At 37.3% G+C, this 19,116-nt stretch overlaps 1 protein-coding gene across 1 annotated transcript in view; it reads left to right on the top strand.

The window, feature by feature from the left end:
* The window catches only part of PCLO (piccolo presynaptic cytomatrix protein), a 348,414-nt gene that overhangs the window by 132,977 nt on the left and 196,321 nt on the right, over positions 1-19,116 (top strand). Inside the window, exon 4 of the mRNA XM_064656444.1 lies at positions 14,721-15,941. Within this exon, the coding sequence (XP_064512514.1) occupies positions 14,721-15,941 (1,221 nt within the window). The remainder of the gene's footprint in view (positions 1-14,720; positions 15,942-19,116) is intronic.

Below are 19,116 nucleotides of genomic sequence, written 5' to 3'. Positions count from 1 at the left end.
CCCATAAATTCGCATATCTTTCTAAGAAATGCTGAAAGGTTGAGAATAGAAAACTCTTGGTGAAACTAAATGGATTCTGGCATTAAAGGATCAAATCTTTTGAGAATAATGGCCCCTTCTGGCCATAAGTATCTGTTAATATAATGAGTGAGTTTATTTGGCTTCCTACAGTGAGCTGCATGCGTGTGTATGTGTGTGAACGTCTGTCTGTGTATCATTCATTTCTGTGTGTAAGATTATAAATTTTGCCCTGGTCATGCAAAATTTAATATCTTACTTCAATTGTTTGAAGACATGTGAGGGATCCCCTGTCTCTCATCACGGGAAAATTCTGAATCATCTTAACTATATAAGTAATTGTGTAATTAGTATTAAAGCTGAGCTAATGTAGTTGCTTCAAGAGGATTCTTTTTCCTCCTGAAGACAGCAAAAGGTAGTGAAAGGGCAACTAAGGACTGCAGGGAGCTTCTTTTGCAGGCACTTCATTTTTTGCTATCTGTGTAGATTTTTTTTTCCACTTTATAATCACTAGAGCAGTTCTGTCTGTGTTTTGAGACATATGAAAAACTAAGTTTTACAAGGGTAAAGCAAAAACAGATTAAGTAATTAATGCAGAATTCCAAGAGATTGGAAATGTTTGGTATTTTTATTTAGAAATAATTATGGATTTTTAATTAAAATTTATTCTGCCTTGAAGAAACAAATATTTAATCATAAAATACAGTTAATATTATTAAAAGCTCCATTTTGTGGGTGGTATAGTTTGAGGTTTTACCCTGACTACAAAACCTGGTCATGAGGTAAGAGCATGTGTCTATTACTTGCATTGCTAGTCCACTGGGTGTAGTGGTTTGGACTTTGATTTTCCCCAGAGGCTGAAAAGTGGTAGACCCCAAGGGGTGAAAACCCTTGGAAGTTTTGAAATTCTGTCCAATGGGCGCTCCTGCAGAAATGTAAACATCTCACAACCAGACCGGAAGAGATGAGTGGTAGTTTTTGGTTGTTGTAGAAGTGGTGGCCATGTTGTGAGCCACGAGGTAGGGGCTCTGTGCCCCTTGGGGCCTCTGGCCCCCTCCCAGCCCCTGGCTGGGGGCTGCAGGGACCTGGAACAGCATAAAGCTGGGCTAGGTGCCTGTAGTTATGCCGGGAGAATGTTTTCTCCATGGGCACAGACAGCAGTTGGGACTGACCAGAGAAACGGTGGCAGAGAGCCAGAGATAAGGACCTGAACCAGAAGAAGCAGCAGAAACAACATGCAGCACCAGAGAAAGGACTCCTGGAAGACAGAGCTGGGAGAAAGAGAGCCAGCAGCTGAGAGACAGAGTTTGGGGTAAGACTGATACCAGATTCCCCAAAACTCCCTTGAGACCCCTCTTGGAGAAGAGGGACATGGACTCCTATTTTAGAGGAGCCTTGGAGTATGCAGCACTAGAGAGAGAGAGGAGCTGAGAAGCTCAAGAGACGTCCCAGAGCTGGACTGGGACGGCCAGATGGAATGCGGGGGGAGTTGACCTTGGCTCCCCCCCTTGCACTGCTGCCATGGTGGCAACCTGAGAGGCAGAGCACAGAGGCCCTGCAAGCAAGGAGCTGAGTCTCCTGGAGATACCAGACAGTCACGAAGACCCCCCTGTGTCTTCGTGATATGACGTGGTGATACGACCTTGTCTGGGGTTACGAAGCCCACGGAAGACCCCTCGGTTGAGGCGATGGGGCCGAGGGAAGTTTGATACCTCCCTCGTTGAGTGCTGGAAGAAAGCCAGATATCAGCTGCTGCATGTGGAGAAGACAGAAAGAAACCTGCTGCCTCAGAAGATGCTGCTGCTGCTTGAGAACTGGAAGGGATCTGTCCTTCTTTCCCTCCTGGACTTTTATTTGGAGGAGAGAAGAGATCTGATCCTTGTAAATACATATGTCATGGTAGAGATAGTTGTGATCATGTGTATAATGTGATGTTATATTTATTTGTACAGTCATTATAATATATTCCCTTTCCCCCACTTTGAGTCTGGTGTGTTTTTGTCTGGAAAAACCCATCTCACATTAGGTTGAGATGTGGGAGGGGGAATGGAGCTAGGGGATTGGATTTTGGGACTATCTCAAACCATGACATTGGGAAATGGAGTATTCCTACCGTAGTTCAACTCAATATTTTGGGGCATTGCCCTTACGTACTTCCATGCAGCTATGAAAGATTTATTACCACTAATGAGCCAGGAAATATAAGTTCCCTCATTTCAATGGTCTTTTTTTTTTTTTCCCCCTTAACAGTTAAAACTTGTCTTGTCCTCCTATCTTTAATATTTAAATTGAGAGTTAGCAGTACATTGGTTTGGGGCAGACTTATATGAGTTCAGATTATTTGGTATTTTCTTTGCATAATTTTATTATGTCTCCTGAAAGTAAACTCAGGCTTATTATGCATGATTGCTGGAGTATATAGGATTTATTTGCGCTTTTCATTGCACCAAGAAAACATCTGTTTTAAGTCATACTATAGCATCCCAGTATGTTATGCTTTTAAACAGATTGCAAGCATGTTTCTGTATGAAATATTGAGAAGAATTTTTAATGAATGTTGGTCTGAAGTTTTCCAAGAAAAATGTTTTATTTTTAATTCTTTCTGTACATACTTGCCAAATTAGGGAAGTACGCAGCATGCTCCCCTTTTTTGAGTTACAATGTTTGACAGGATTATCTTGCTGACTAAATGGCATATTCGTTTTAAGACAACATTTCCAATATTTCCTATTGTGTAGCTTCACAAGGGCAGAATTGTAGGCAGGAAACTGCAAGGTCAAAACAATGAGTAGGACATATAGAAAAGATTATTGTTACTTAAAACATGTCACCACAGTCTTCCTGAGAGATAATCAGGATAAATCTCAAAGGAGGATGAAGCCAAGAAACTAAAAAAACTTGTTTTTCCCCTTTCACACCTGCACCTTGTCTCTCCCTTTGCTTTTCCCTAGACTTCGGATTGCATTGCCTCAAAGCTTGGGAATTTGCTCTTGTCAGTGAAAGTGGCCACACCTAATGATAAAGTGTTATTCTGACCCATATGTTGCAAAAGCAGGCAGTGTTTTTGCAGGAGATGACAGGTGTGACTATTTCTGTGCTCCTGTGCTCTGCCATCTCTCCACGCTGCCCATGGCATGATCTTAAAGCAGGGAGCTCAGTAGGGTTCTCACTTCCTCCTTTAAGGTGTTTAGGAGGGATGTCCATTGGGAAGAACTAAAGAAGTTGCTGGAGGGTCTGTGGGCTTCTCAGCACGTACCATATCGCACAGAGTCATGGCCATTCTGCACAGGTGTAATATCTACTTCCTTTGTTTACTTGTTTATCTCTTTACTGATATGGCAGCTGCCAGTATATCAGCAAATGGTTACATACAAACTTCTTGCTGTATATGTAGCTAATAATGAATGTAATTTTCCAAAGCCAGGTGAGAGATTTTCCTTCCCTTTATGCTGGACCTTTTCTTCCCTTTTTGCTGGACCTGTGGTCGCTTCCTTGAGAATAGCATGTTTCCTTCCCATTTTTTGGTCTGCTTGTTTCTTTCCCTTTCCCCTTCATTTTCAGGCACCTAAAGGATTCATGTATCAGTTACATGACACTGAAAGCAAACATACATAAATCATTGCTAATAAACTGAAATGATAAAATAAACATAAGTGATGAATCACAGAAGCACAGAATCACAGAACATGCCAAGTTAAAGGGACCCACAAGAATCATCGAGTCCAACTCAGCCCTAGCCCTGCACAGGAGGGGCTGCACTCCCTAAGAGTCACATCATGTACCTGAGAGTATCATTTAAACACTTCTTGAACTCTGTGAGGCTTAGTGCTGTGACCACTTCCCTGAGGAGCCTGTTCCAGTGTCCAGCCACCCTCTGGGTGAAGAACCTTTCCCTAATATCCAACCTAAACTTCCCCTGACACAGCTTCAGGTCATTCCCTCGGGTCCTGTCACTGGTCACCACAGAATAGAGATCAATGCCTGCCTCTCTTCTTCCCTTCATGAGGAAGCTGTCGATTGCAATGAGGTCTCCCCTCAGTCTTAACCCCTCCAGGCTGAACAGACCAAGTGATCTCAGCCAATCCTCACACAGCTCCCCCTCAAGGCCCTTCACCATCTTCGTTGCCCTTCTTTGGACATTCTCTAATAGCTTAATATATTTCTTACATTGTGGTGCCCAAAACTGCCGCAATACTCAAGGTGAGGCTGCCCCAGTGCTGAGCAGAGCGGGACAATCCTCTCCCTCACCTGGCTGGTGATGCTTTTCCTGATGCCCCCATGGGCATGGTTGGCCCCCCTGGCTGCCAGGGCACTGCTGACTCATATTCAACTTACCATCAACCAGGACCCCCAGGTCCCTTTCCCAGCAGTGTCTTCCAGCATCTCATTCCCCTGTCTGTCTGTACATCCCGGGTTGCCCCATCCCAGGTGCAGGATCCGGCACTTCCTCTTGTTGAGCTTCCTATGATTGGTGATTGCCCAGTACTCTAATTTGTTGAAGTCTCTCTGCAGAGCCTCTCTGCCTTTGAGGAAGTCAGCTCCTCCCTGTTTTGTGTCATCTGCAAACTTCCTTAGTATCCCTCCTAGTCCTGTGTGCAAGTCATTTATGAAGATGTTGAAGAGCACAGGGCCTGAGATGGAGCCCTGTGAAACCCCACTAGTGACAGGTCACCAGTCTGAAGAAACAGACATGCATGCTGTGGTTCTGACCAAAAACGTTCAAATAGAAGAGATAAATTGAAAAAATGGAAGACAGTGGAAGTGTCTTCAAGTATTTAGAGCTTTTGAAAATCAGACCATTTATTTAAGGATCAGATTACAGATTTAGGTCCTTACTTCAGGCTATTTTTTTAAGAAAGGTTTATCTTTGGAGCTTAGTGTAGGCTCTGTGCAAATCTCAAATTCATCCTTGAAGTGAGGTTTGTGTGGAGCACGGTTGGCTGCTCCCTAATCAGCAATAGGTACAGTAATCAGACAACCAGTGGTGTTCGTATCTGGAGATAACATCCCATAGCCTGATGACTGAATTTGAGTAGCCAGGTTCCTAACTTTAGCTCCTCAGTTAAGTATTTAAAATTTAGTTTAGATGAGAGTGGATGGAGCTAGGAGTAAAAAAAAAAATCACTTTTTAAAAATTCTTTCAGTATTTCAGTCTTCCTCCATAGTATTTCACTTAAAGTCTTAATCAACCTCTTCCATTTATGTGAATTAGCATGCAGATCCCTCTTCATTAAAAGGACTATTGATGCATTAATAGATAAAATAGGGACAAAAGAGAGGCATATTTCAAGCTGTCATACCCCAGAATTTTGTTTTTGCAAAGCATATTTGAACTACACATTAGTTTTAGGATTATCTGATTTGCAAGAGCAAACAAAATGCAAAATGACTTTTCAGAGAAATTATATATATCAGTTGTCTCTGTATTTCTATTGGGAGTAACCAAAACAAAAAAAGAATGGTTAAGCTGTTTATAAATATGATCCATTAAGGCTCAGATAAAAAGGTTGTATTTGTAGTTTATAATCAAATATATATTGTGAGATGTGATAAAAAAAGTGGATCTTCTTTTTACTACAGAATCTAGTTCCATAGCTAAGCCCTAGTTTTTGAACAAAACCTATTTTCTCTAGACTGTTTGCAAAAGGTCAGCATTGAATACAGAAGTGAATAGACCACAAACTCTTCAGGGGATGGTATTGTTTGTTGTTTTAGTGCCATCCCTGACACTAGACATTTTGTCAGTTCAGAACAAATAATAGCAATGATGGGATGGGAATACTCACGTATTCTGCTGACCAGTTGTGTGGGGAATAATGATTCAGCTGCTAGAAGGCAAAGAAAACAGTTATTCTTTGAGATTGCTGTAATAAAGGATACAAAGGAGCATACCGAGGCTACTAAACATCTACATATAGCCAAGAAGGACTACAGTAGCCTAATATTTTTAAAGCTGAGACTAAACTAGTTTGTAAATTGCCATTTAATGAAACTGAACGTTTACTACAAAATTATGACTTCAGACTCTAACACAACCTTGGATTTATATGGTCTATATGATCTAAATAGAAGAACTATAATACTATCAAAGCAAGTTAAGAATAATGAAAATAGAGGTCATATACTGCTGTTAATTCATGCACAACAGCATGGTCATTTGTCCTGTATGAAAGCAAGGTGAAATTGGTTTAATCATCTAATTGGGAATCTCCTTAAAAGAACCTGGGAAAGAGAATGTCATTGTAGCAATTGTCATATGACTCTGATTGTCAGATATACACTGAAATATGTTTATAATGTAAATATTATCTTCTTATCCTTCAAGTAAATTCTCTATCCTCAATGACCTTTTTTGAGTGAAATGAGATACCAAAATAATATTGAAACCATGCTGAGATGGACTTTGTAGATTAGAATACTGCTTAATATGAAAATTGTATTGCCATTGATGTGTAAGGACAGAAAGCTGATTTTCATGCATATTTTCTTGTAGAAGCCAATATTCAAAAATATCTTAAAGGTTTAAGAAACAAAAGGTTAGCCTTTGAATGATGCCTATATTCACTTTGTTGTTTTTCCCTTCGTTGGTGTTGGTTTTACCATGGTAACAGAAGAAGTGGTCACCCGAGGTAGTGAAATGCTTGATGGGAATTTCTCTGTGTAAGAATGAGGAAGGCTTATTCCTTTGTTTTGGGCAACAGCACCCATACAGCTAAACCTACCAGTACAAAGGAGGACTTTTAATCATCTTGTTATAATTATGCATGAAAAAAGCAACAAACATATTATAGTGCAGTTAGATGAAGAGTAAAAACAGAGTGATGTTCCCCTTCCTCAATAAAAAAGCAGTTATCTTTCAACAATTGTGCTTCTTTCACATCTGTGATGATGTATATATACACTAGTGATACATTTTTGTGCATTGACAACATGATTCTAAGCCTCTAAGGGCCTTCGACAAAATAACTAGAGGAAATTAAAGTATACACAGACACTATACGCATAAAAATCCTATTACCTATTAAATTTAATTGCTAAAATAAAAATTCCCAAACAGAGCAGTTGCTGAAAATACACAAAATTTGAGCTTTTTCTGAAGGTGTTGAGATGTATCTTGAAGTAAGATAAGGGCATACACATTTAAGAACTGTCATCACTTGAAGTAGGTCATTTTTGTGCTGTCATATTCTGTATTTCATCTGTTCATAATTGAGTGGAATATTCAGCAGTCCCAATGCTATTAAAATTAAGGAGCAGATAATTCCTGACACATGGGTGAAACACCAATTCCTCTGTACTTTTTTGCTAGTCTGCTGCAGTATTTACAACTCTCTTCCTTTATCAGTCAGTGTGTAAGAAAAAGAGATAGTTGAAAATAACATATTTCATAGTTATGATGGCTTAAAAGTAAACTTATCAATTAGTGACAATGAGATGCTAAGATAATTTGGTCTTCCTCAATCACATACTGAAAATCTTTACGTGAGAAAAGGTAAAAGATGGTAATTTTTTTGCATTGTTCAGATAACAATCTCATCATTGCAACTTTACTGAACAGAAAAGGCATTCTTAAGCTAAAAAGGTAATCCCTTCCTCCTTCTGTTGACAAACATCTTTATTCTGCAGGAATTTTTTGCTGTTGTTTGTTATAAGTTGATGCTTTAAACTCATCTGAACCAGTTTTTGAAAATTTCTACAATCTCTCCTTCATGGCTGAAAGATAGCTTGATGTTTAAAGTCAACTAAATTCTATGAATCTATTTAATGCTAATAGGATAATGCATTCTGCTCCTGAGTACTATTACAGAAGTGTAGTTTGTAATACTGGTAGGATTTCATGAATCATTGAGTGACTTTGTTGGCAATCACATCATATATAGGAATCAAATGTGTTTCTCCGAACCACACTCCCATTGTATCATACTCCAAACTACAAATCACTGATGGAAAGGAAGGTCTTCTAATTTCAAGGCTAAATTTATCTATGGACAATTTATATCCATTTGGTTTGCAACCATTATGCCTTTCCTCCTGTATATGTCATATTTGTGGGATTCATTTCCCTAGGTTAAATTAGCTACATTTTTCTAACCTGTTCTCAAAAAATCAGCCATCTGACTAAGCATTTGTTTGCATATTATTCTCCACTTGAAGTGAAATCCAAAAATAAGTTTAAGTTCCTAAGCGACCTTTTAGACAAAATTTATGTGTAAATTCAGGAGAATAAGCCTGGAAAAGTGCCTGTGACCTCCACAGACACGGTATCTACAAAAACTTTTCTGTGTTTTTTCTAATTCTGGATACCATAGAGGCTCCACTGTGGACCCTGTCTCTGCCAAACTGACTGCTTTTAGTCAGTTATGTCCTGCTTAACATTGTTTGGATAAAGAAAATGTGGGACTTCTGTATTTTATTTTTATATTTTTTTTTCTTCTGCCAGATCTACTGTCTGATTTGGTGGTCATGCTCTGTTCCTTAATCTATGTGACAGTGGTGGTAACTTTTTTATATGCAGATCTAGCAATTTAAATATTTCTCCTAAAGGCAGGAGATCTGAGTACTCAGAATGTATGGGATTGGAATTTGTTGTTCAAACATCACAAAGAAATGCTCAGACCATCATGGAACGTACCAGCCAACATTCGCTATTGCTGCGTTGCTATCATCCTCTTCTCTGTGTTTTTCTTTTGACTTTGTGCCTCTTCTTGTCAGTATATTTCTTCTTGAATTCTTTTCCCTGTGACACTCTGTGGTTTTACTTTTTTTTGTTTGTTTGTTAGTTAAATTTTCTCACATCACCTGTCTTTCTCTAAAATATCATATCATACCTTAACAGCCTTTTTCTCAATAAAACTGAGTTGAGGACTGTCAGCTGTGCTGCACCAACCTAGGCCCTGCATCAGACATCTGAACCTCTGGGCTGGGCGTTTCAAGAGTTCCTTCTCTCCTTTCTGTAACAAGCAGGATGGGGACCTGACAAGAGAAAGCATGACTCTGACTCTGGTCTTATGCTCAATATATCTCTCCAGGGCAAGAGGATATGATAAAAAAGCTTCCAAAGCCTGAAAACATATCCACTTTAAAGTAACTAAAACATACAAAAAGTAATTGAAATTTAAGCAGGATGTAGGGTAATTTCCCTCCATAGGAGATGTGTTTTCTCTAGCTAACACTTTCTTGACTCATCTCTGCTAATTTGATTAACCATTTTACAGTGGTAGTTCAGTTACTGCGCTGGAATCCAGGTATGCTCAATGTGTAATAGTTTTATTTTTACCTGTAGAATAAATAATGTTATCCAAGAACAAAAATGCAGTGTTTATGTAATACAGTCTTCCTCCCATAAACTCACATTGCCTTTTAGTATTGGGCCTCTTTCTTAACTTCAAGGATCAGTTCAACTTTCGTGTAAAATATTTTCTAAAACTTTCATCATGGCTGGGCTTCGCGAACGAAGATTTGGGAAGGCTCTATCCACATTTGCTACAGGCACGCTGGTGGCTTATGAGGCCAATAAGAGACAAACATATCCGATTGCAAAAGGCACAGCAGAAAGACTCCTTAGATGGTGTATTCTGCAATGCACGGTTTTTTCTGCGTTGCCTTTTTTCCTCGAGGGTGATCCTGCGTGTGTTCTCAAAGGAGACAGCTGCGTTATAGATGGTGTGTCTCCAGGCCTCCCGATTTGAGGCCAGAGTAGACCAGTTATGGTGATCAATATGGCCAAGGCAGAGATGTTGTTTCAGGGAGTCCTTGTATCTTTTCTTCGGGGCTCCTCTCATGCGGCAGCCAGTGGCAAGTTCACCGTAAAGCAGGATCTTAGGGAGGCGGTGGTCCTTCATCCTGGAGACGAGCCCTACCCATCACAGCTGTGTTCTCAGTAACATGGCCTCAATACTTGTGATAGCTGCTTGCTCTAGAACAGATGTGTTGGTCACATAATCTGACCAGTGGATGTTTAGGATTGTACGGAGGCAGCATTGATGGAAGCGTTCTAAGAGACGCAGGTGGTGGCGGTAGATGACCCATGATTCGGAGCCATATAAGAGAGTCGACAACACTATGGCTCTGTAAACACTGATCTTGGTGCTTTTCTTAAAACTTTATAAACATATGAATTGGACTAGCAGAGCTGTGGTTACTGGGAACACTTCTTCTAGTTATTAAATCAAGTGGATGAGTTAGATGTGGGTAAGATGTGGGTTGCTCACTTTTTGTGGATTATGTATATCTCATAACTGCTTGATTTGGTTTTCTTATGCTGATACACTTTAATGAATACTGTCAGACTATAATCATGCATTTCCACATCCAGTATGATGATTTCTATTCTGTGTGCTCATTTCCTGTTGATGTTTGCTTGTGTTCAATCTCACTATTATAAAAATTTGAGATTAAAGCACACAGTGTGTATATCATATATTTTAAGTCTGAAGCAATCCTAACTGCATTGTGGATATCTTTTTGTCAGCTCTGTTTTTCTATTATTTTGTTAAGGGGATTAGTCATGTCGGATCTCAGAAATATGCTGTACAAGCCTGTGACAGTAAAAACAAAACCCAAATCAAATGAAAATAAATATTTAAGGTAAAACTGTCTTAGAACCTTAGAACATCAGAGATATCTCACTTTTAAATTGGGGGGGGCTGTTTGTTTGTTTATTTGTTTTCTAAAAACATACTCAAATCTATGCCTAGTAAAAAACAAGATTGCAAATGTGAGTAACAAGAAAAATATTTTAATGCATTGCTTCTCCCCCATTTTGTTTATGAGGTAGTTAGGGAGACAAAGATGTACTTTTCTTTTCATAAATATATTCAGATTTTTTTATAATTAGCACATGCTTTCTTATAAAGATTCTGATTTGCAATGTGATTATTATTACAGTGAAATCAGAAAGATATTAATTTTTCAGAGATCTATTTATTAGTGGTTTTTTTGTTTCTATGTTGGTTTCACAATTTTGTTTTATTGAGAGCAGGGTGGAGGAAGAATTAGGAAGGGAAAAATATATAATCCAGCAATGACAAAGGAAGAGGTTGGTTGGTATCTAAATGAAACTAAAACATTTGCCTAACTTAGACATGTTTAATGGAAGAAGCATTTGTTTTCACCTTCACAAATATTTGAAGTACTTTGAGTTACTTTCAGCTAGAGAAAAACTCTTAATTTACCAAATATCATTTCCCAAGAGTGCCAAAGAAGTTTATCAACATACTGCAATACAAAATCTTTGACTGACAGGGAGCTGGAATAGTTGGCCTATTACTATCAACTTAAAATTATCTAACATTGTGGTATTTAAATAAAAAAGCAAAGGAAGTGAAATGCCAGAGCTCTTGCATGATGACTGAAAAATAGTCATGCCCAGTGAATGTTAGATGTCTGCCCTTTTCGTAATAGCATTTGTTTATTAGGAAATTGAGTGAGGAGAACATTGTGACACAGCTACTTTGTCCAGCAATATGAGGTTGTAGGGCTTGCTGAAAACATAGGGAGAGAGCCATGGGTTCAGAGTATTAAAGCACTAGTATCACTTATAGAGCCAATCATAGTGTCTACTGCCAATTCAGGAACCAAAGCATGTGAAGAATTCTGTGAAGAACTAAGATTTATCTGGTGAAGACTGCTGAAAGAAGATGATACCCATTTCCCAAGTCCTAATAAATTTGGGTTGACAGGCTAACTGAAGAGATTGCCTTAGGAAAAAGCTTGCATTCAGGGCATGAGGTTAACTGAGGAAAAGACAAATCTAAAACTGAGGCATATGACTTAATGGTGCAAAATTTGATTTTACAGAGAACCATTCTGACAGAGAATCAGGAGCTAGAGGGCTGGTGCTATAAGAAGATTTTTGTAGACTCTTTTGTGATCAAATATCCACATGATTATAAAAAGCTTAGATTAGAATTTGAAACACATAGCTATTTGCCTTGCCTATGTAGCAACACTGAAAAATAAAGTGGTAAATATATGGAGATATAGCAAAAGTCCAAGAGAACCATGGCAAGGTTCATTAAATCATTGGATATCTGACAATTCCAGGTTGTTTCACTACTATCATTTTCATCAATATGGCAGAGAAGCCATCACACTTTTTTTCCTCATGCTAATTGTCATTATTTTCATTTTTAACAGACTTGTTGTGCCATGTGCTCAGTACAAAGCATAGTCCTTGAGCTGAAGAAATTTACTCCAGGAAATAGACACTGAACAGGGACAGTGAGCAAAGGAAACAGTAACTGGGTAACTGTTATAGTTTTAAAACACTTAATGCTGTTATTAAAATTGCTAAAGTTACTATAGAAAGTTCAGAGAACTGAGTCTGTGAAGGATTTAAATGAGGGAAAGGGAAGTGACTTGATGAATCTGAGAGGGAGCAACTGTATGAGCAGTGAGTGGACTGCAGCTGAGAGGTACTAAATGGGATCTCCATAACCAACACAGCTAGGAGAAAAGCCAAATGTAGATGTAGAGCCAAATGTAGATAGAAAAGAAACAAACATAAAGCCCCTACAAACTGGGTATGGATATATTACATGGAAATAAAAATAAAATAGGTCAAACAAATGACACTGTGAAAAGAACACGTGCATTTAAAGTATGAAGTATCATGTTCTTTAAGAATATCTATATAACAGTGATCTTTTGAACCATGGATTATTTCATGGCAGAAGAATCACTTCATTATGTTTTTATGTAATTAAAGATGTTTAAGGGTAGATTCTGAGAAGCTTAATGCATATAAGTACTGTCTTATTCCCACGCCCTGTGCAGACAGAGGCTATCCTAGCACAAATAAAAATGGCATTATTTCTGCTTATGTTGTGAAATGAGGATTTTTTTCAGGCTGAATGGAAAAGCCAGAATCTGCCCCCTTTTTAGTAGGTTTAAAAGTTTTCAGGTCCTCCAATAAATTAAAAAAAATAAAATAAAAATCAATAATAATTATCTAGTCAACTTTGTGTGTTGGTCTTCAGAAACTTTATGATAAAAGAATCAAAACTGTTATGAAATAATATCTTTTTCTGTAGTCTATTTATGCTAAATGTTATCTAGTATATTTAGTCAATTGCAGACTCCTAATAATAATATCATGATTCTCTGCAGGCAAATTTGTTTCCTTGAGCATTGCTTCTATTTTAAGCTTATGAAAAACAGTACACAACATACTTATGGCTTCCAATATTGTTTTCTGGGAAAAGACGGGAAACTATAGTAAGAATTCCAGATAAACCCATCTAACAGAAATATTTACAAGACAACTAAGTTATATTTTAGACATCCATTAAAAAAAAAGTTACTTTTATTTTTATTTCTTAATTAGTGCTTCCCAGACAAACAATGTGTAGTTGGAACACTTTAAGTCCTATGGAGAAGGATAATCTTTCCTCGAGGATTATGTTTTAATGCTTTTTTCAACAGAAAAATTAAACCTTAATTATATTTAATAGTCTGACATAGAGCCACATTCAGTTTAGAGTTGCAAAAGGTATAGTAATTGTCAGGAGAGACAGCTGATTTAGCCAGTAAACTGCATTTATTGGGAAAATAATTCCAGATACTATTAATAAATCTTTTCTATGTCAATTTCTGGGACTCATTAATTTGATCTTTTCTATAAAAATAGAATAATAAATATACAAGGCAATTGTTAGATGACCTGAATTATAACACATGCATTCTTGTGCATTTCTTGTGCCTGAAACAAATAATTTTATATATTAAATATCCTCTCCTTACTTGCATTTCAATAAAATTAGCCCTTATGATCTTTTCTTACTTAATTTTCTATCACTTCATCTGTGATTCTTTGCATTTGTATTTCACTTATTAGCTTAATCAGCTATTTTTTAATCTAAACTTTAATGTTCAGCACACGCCTCTTATCCAAGAGTGAAGCTCATTTTGCACTACTGAAGTAGACCTTCCTTATCTATTCTAGTATTCACAAGAGTCTGGCCTGTTTTTTTTCCCTTTCCTTTCAGTGCCTTTCTATGTTTAAAGTTTTCTTTTGCTATTTTAAAGGAACTATACACAAAATCCCACTGGAAACAGTCTGATTACTGCTCTCATGTAGTAGCTAGGCAACTGGCAACAAGATCTTTTGCACAGATAGAAGCATTTGCCCTTTTTCTGATTTTCTGGGAAGAAGAGTAAAAGGAGCCAGTGTGCAGCAGGGATTTAGCAGTAAAGTGAGCAGACAGGTGATCTTCCTTTTGAGTTACAGCCATACTACATTTGTACGCTGCACTGATATCTATACACTAAGTCAAGAGGGGAAGGTGATTTCTGAAGAGAAACACAAAGAACCATGAGTCCCAGTTGGTCCACTTTTACTCACATTTGCAAATTCAGACGAACCTACTGATGGATTATAGAGGTTTTAGAAAACAATAAATGTTAGAAATATATAAGCAAACTTCGTACATACAGGGCATCATTTCTTTGGAAAAATGTCATTGCTGTTAGTTTTCACAGTGTCTTTTTATATTTGTTCAACTTGGCTGTCTGGAACTTGACATGCTCCATTTCTGTTAGAAAGGTGTTATGGATCTTCCTGCAAGAGTAGGAAAGAAAGAAAACTTCTCAACATGCATAGCATTCAGATTAAAAGAATTCAGCCATATCGGTTGAAAACACTGTATGATTTTATTGTTACTTTTTCAAATAAGTAACTTCCTAATTTTGTTCTATCACAGGTACAGGAATGGCTGTGCTTAAACTGCCAGACCCAAAGGGCAATGTCAGGACAACTTGGAGATATGGGCAAGGTGCCACTTCCAAAAACAGGCCCTTCACAACCAGTATCCAAACCACCTGCTACTCCTCCAAAACAGCCTATGCCTGCTGTCTCACATTCTCCTCAGAAGACTTCCACACCGCCTACTCCAGCAGCAGCGAAGCCGAAAGAAGAACCAGGCGTTCAGAAGGAAGCTCCAAAACTTCAACAGGGGAGGCTGGAAAAAACATTGTCAGCTGATAAAATCCAACAAGGGATTCAAAAGGAAGATGCAAAACTTAAGCAGGGAAAACTTGTCAAGACACCCTCAGCTGATAAAATCCAGCGTGTTTCTCAGAAGGAAGACCCAAGGATTCAGCAAACAAAGCTGACAAAGACAGCCTCATATGATAAAGTTTTGCACGAAGTTCAGAAGGAGGATGAAAAGCTTCAAGAAGCAAAACTGGCAAAAACATCCTCAGCTGATAAAATTTTGCATGGAGTTCAGAAGGAAGACATAAAACTTCAAGAGGCAAAATTGGCGAAAGTACCCTCAGCTGACAAAATTTTACAGGGAATTCAGAAAGAAGACCCAAAACTCCAACAGATGAAAATGGCAAAGACACTGTCAGCTGACAAAATCCAGCTTGCAGCTCAGAAGGAAGATGCACAACTTCAGGAAATCAAAATGCCAAAGGCAGTTTCAGTTGATAAAATCCAACATAGGATTCAGAAAGAAGATCCAAAACTTCAACGTGAGAAAATTATGAAAACTTCATCAGTGGAGAAAATCCAAGAGGAAGATCAAAAAGAAGAAACAAAAATTCAGCAAGAGAAACTGTCAAAGACACCTTCAACAGATAAAATTCCTGTAACAGTAAGTTCAGACCAAAAGAAACCACTAAGCACGTTGGAAGAAGATAAAAAACCTGTGCTCCCAGAAACAAGCACACCACATCCAGAGGACAAAAAAGAACAAATTAGAGCTGAGATTAAAGACCATGTTGCTGAACAGAAAGAAGTTGAAGCACCTTATAAGGGACTGCAAGCTAAGGAGCAAGAGGATTTTAAGAAAGAGGATTTGACAACTGGGATTTCACAGACGGTTTCGAAAGCTGAAAAGGCTCAGGAAGAAGAAATTCCTGTTCAAACAACACCTTTGCCAGGAACCGAACACGTGGAAGCAGCACGAGAAAAAATAGTAAGTGGCTTTCTCCCTCCCACCTCCCTTTCTCCCTTGCTACAATTTAGAGTCTGGTCCTGACAGAACCTCTCCTGTATGCCTTCCTGCTCTTTACTGTTATTCTCTGTACAAGATGATTCTAAATGATAAAATCAATGACTCACCTGGAGTGAAAGTTTAACCAGTGAGTACTGTGCTCTACACGCACCTTTCAATACTTCTTTCCTGATTTTCAGTCTCCGGCAGTTAAGCATTTGAAACTAAGGCAAAGCTCCCGTTTAATAATTTTTCAGATATTTCGGATTTATTTGTCTCGATTTTTAAACTCTCCAGACTTTGAAGATCAGTTGTTGAAATTTGTTGTTAAAGTTGTTAAAGGGTTTTTCTATCAGCACCACAAATTAGGAGCTATTTTATGAATTAGGGGATTATGTTATGAAGTAGCATATTATGAAAATAGGAGTAGGTTTAGGAAAGTGTTTAACCTTTGTCAGAATTATGTGTTCAAATAAACCCAGTCAAAAAGTTTTTTTTTTTTAATTTATTATGTTTTGTTTTATTTTTTTTCTGATGGTAACCAAGACATTATTATCCTAATTTTTCACTAAAAAATGAAAAAACAAAAAAGGCAGCAACACCCTGTGGTGTTTTTTTAAGTGACCTTAAACACTCATTCATGACATGCCCCAACAAGTCCCTAAAGGCACGAAGAGACTGAAGTTCTGATTTAGAACAATCAATAGAATGGTTCTTGGAAAATCATAGAGTCATAGAATAGTTTGGGATGGAAAGGACCTTAAATATCATCTCATTCCAACCTCCCCTGCCATGGGCAGGGAAACCTTCCACTAGACCAGGTTGCTCAGAGCCCCATCCAACCTGGCCTTGAACCCTTCCAGGGATGGGGCATCCATAACACCTCTGGGAAACCTGTGATTCACCATCCTCACAATAAAGAATTGCTTCTTAATATCTAATATAAATATACTCTCCTTCAGATTGAAGCCATTTCCCCTTATCCTGTCCTTACAAGCTCTTGTAAATACTCTCACTTTGTTGTTTTTGTAGGCTCCCTTCAGGAACTGGGACAATCACAGATATCACTTGTATTTAGAGATTTGACATCCTTTGAAAAAAAAAAAAGTGACTTTAATATTGAAACATTTTAAAATATTTGAGTCTTTAAGTGTGATTTAAGGAATTATGGATCCATTATTTTTCTTCAAAGCATTTTTTTCAATAATATTTTAAAATGTAATTTCTTCAAAAATTTTTTTAAAGACTAAGCTGACTGCTCATGATTTGCAGGTACCTTTCCTGAGAAATCATCTTGCAATATTGAGATGTTCAGTAGCAGTTAGCTGTTTGAACAAGGATGCCTGGAAATCTTAGAGGTTTTTCACATGTTGTTTGTCAGTATCAAACAGCCATCTCGAAACTCACAAATTAACACAGAAGTAGTTCAGTAGATCTACATGAGCACATTGCCATGATGTCAATTGGACATATATTTACAACAGATCAGCTGAATTATATATGTTGCCTTATTACTACCTTCTTATGTTTACTGAGGAATGATCATGTGCTTCGGTTCAGTTACTGGATAAATATTATTATATTGTTAACAGGGGTCATTATTCTAACACATGCTATTAGTGACAAAACACAGCCCAGAGACATAGAAAAAGGAGGAAAAAGCTTCTCTGTAAGTAGTTTTCTGAATACAAATAAAATTTTTCTATTTGAAAATATAAAATTGAAATCCAGATTAAATAGTCTAGTCAATCAAAGTCTTTTTTTTCCGCTTTGTGAAACTTTTTTTTGATAATGTATATATCTTTATTTCTTATATAAACAGAGTGACCTTTTAAAAATCATGAGTTCCTTTGCAAAATAATATTTCTGTTTTCTGCAACAGAATATAATTATGCAAACTATAAATATTTTTTAATATTTTTTCTTTTAGTCATAGTTTTATTTTAATAAAGTTCTGATTTGATTCGATAACCAATGATTTTTTTTAGAGAATCATAAAGGTTGAAAGACCTCTAAGATCATGAAGCCCAACCTTCACTACTAAACCATGTTCCTAAGTGCCACACCTAGATGTTTTTTGAACACGTTAAGCACTAAGTTTTATATTTTCAAATAATAGTAAAAGTAAAGGAAGAGTAATGATAAATAATATTTCTAAAGCAAAAGTGAAGTTTATTGACATTGACACTGTAGAAAAACCACTAGAACAGCACAAATACATTTGACATTAGATCATTTTTGTCATTAGTTAAAGAGGTTACCTTTACTGTAATTAAAGTCTTATCCAGGCTGCAGGTTTTATAAGACTTCTTCTTCCTCATGTCTTAAGAAGATCCTCCCATTGGTGTCTGTATTAGAGCTAAATTTGTTCAGTATTAAAAACTCACACTAGGCAAACTTTCAGAGTAAATGCCATTCAAATACTCAGAAAAGCCCAGTAATTCGACATGTACCAAACTACTTCCTACTTTACAAGAAAAAAGTGAATTTTTTTTCTTATTGATTAAAATGTATTTTTCATTCTCAAGAATAGTGTCACATATATATATGATCCTTAGCAATATTATTTCTGCAATATTTTGCTTTTCATCTAAAAATCTTGTACTTATGGTATATTTACAAGTTTAACAATTATGCTGCCTTTGTGTATGTGATGGCTAACCCTGTAGAAAGTAAGTTACCAGTCATTTAAGCATAGATGTAGCTAGTGGCAATATCCGAGTTCTCAGACTGCAAGAAATAGAGGAAAAAAACCCCAAAGGCCAAATATTATTTATTGTAAGTTACATGCATATTGATCTCGATACATGATGTGCAGGATAATTTTTGCATGACACTTCATAGGGCAAGCAGTGATCAATACAAAAATTATAGAAAATATATTTGTATTTTGGTAGCCTTAAAAAGAAAGTTGGATTTTTCTCATCACATTTATTTCTAGTGATAAAAGAAGTCTGTCCTTATTGTAGATCTTTTTCTCCTTCTTACTGTACAAATTGCAGACTTTCCCATATTCAGTTTCCTCTTTCTCATAGCAGTCACGTTATGGCATACACTGAGGTTCAACACTAAGGTGGGCAACAGCAATATTCATTACCATCTCCTCTGAAGTTGTTCCTTGACCAGTTGTTATCTACCTTTTTCTGTGCTCAACTGT

Source organism: Pseudopipra pipra, chromosome 5 (assembly GCF_036250125.1).
Source record: "Pseudopipra pipra isolate bDixPip1 chromosome 5, bDixPip1.hap1, whole genome shotgun sequence".
Taxonomy (NCBI): Eukaryota; Metazoa; Chordata; class Aves; order Passeriformes; family Pipridae; genus Pseudopipra; species Pseudopipra pipra.
This window is presented reverse-complemented; position numbering and strand designations above follow the sequence as displayed.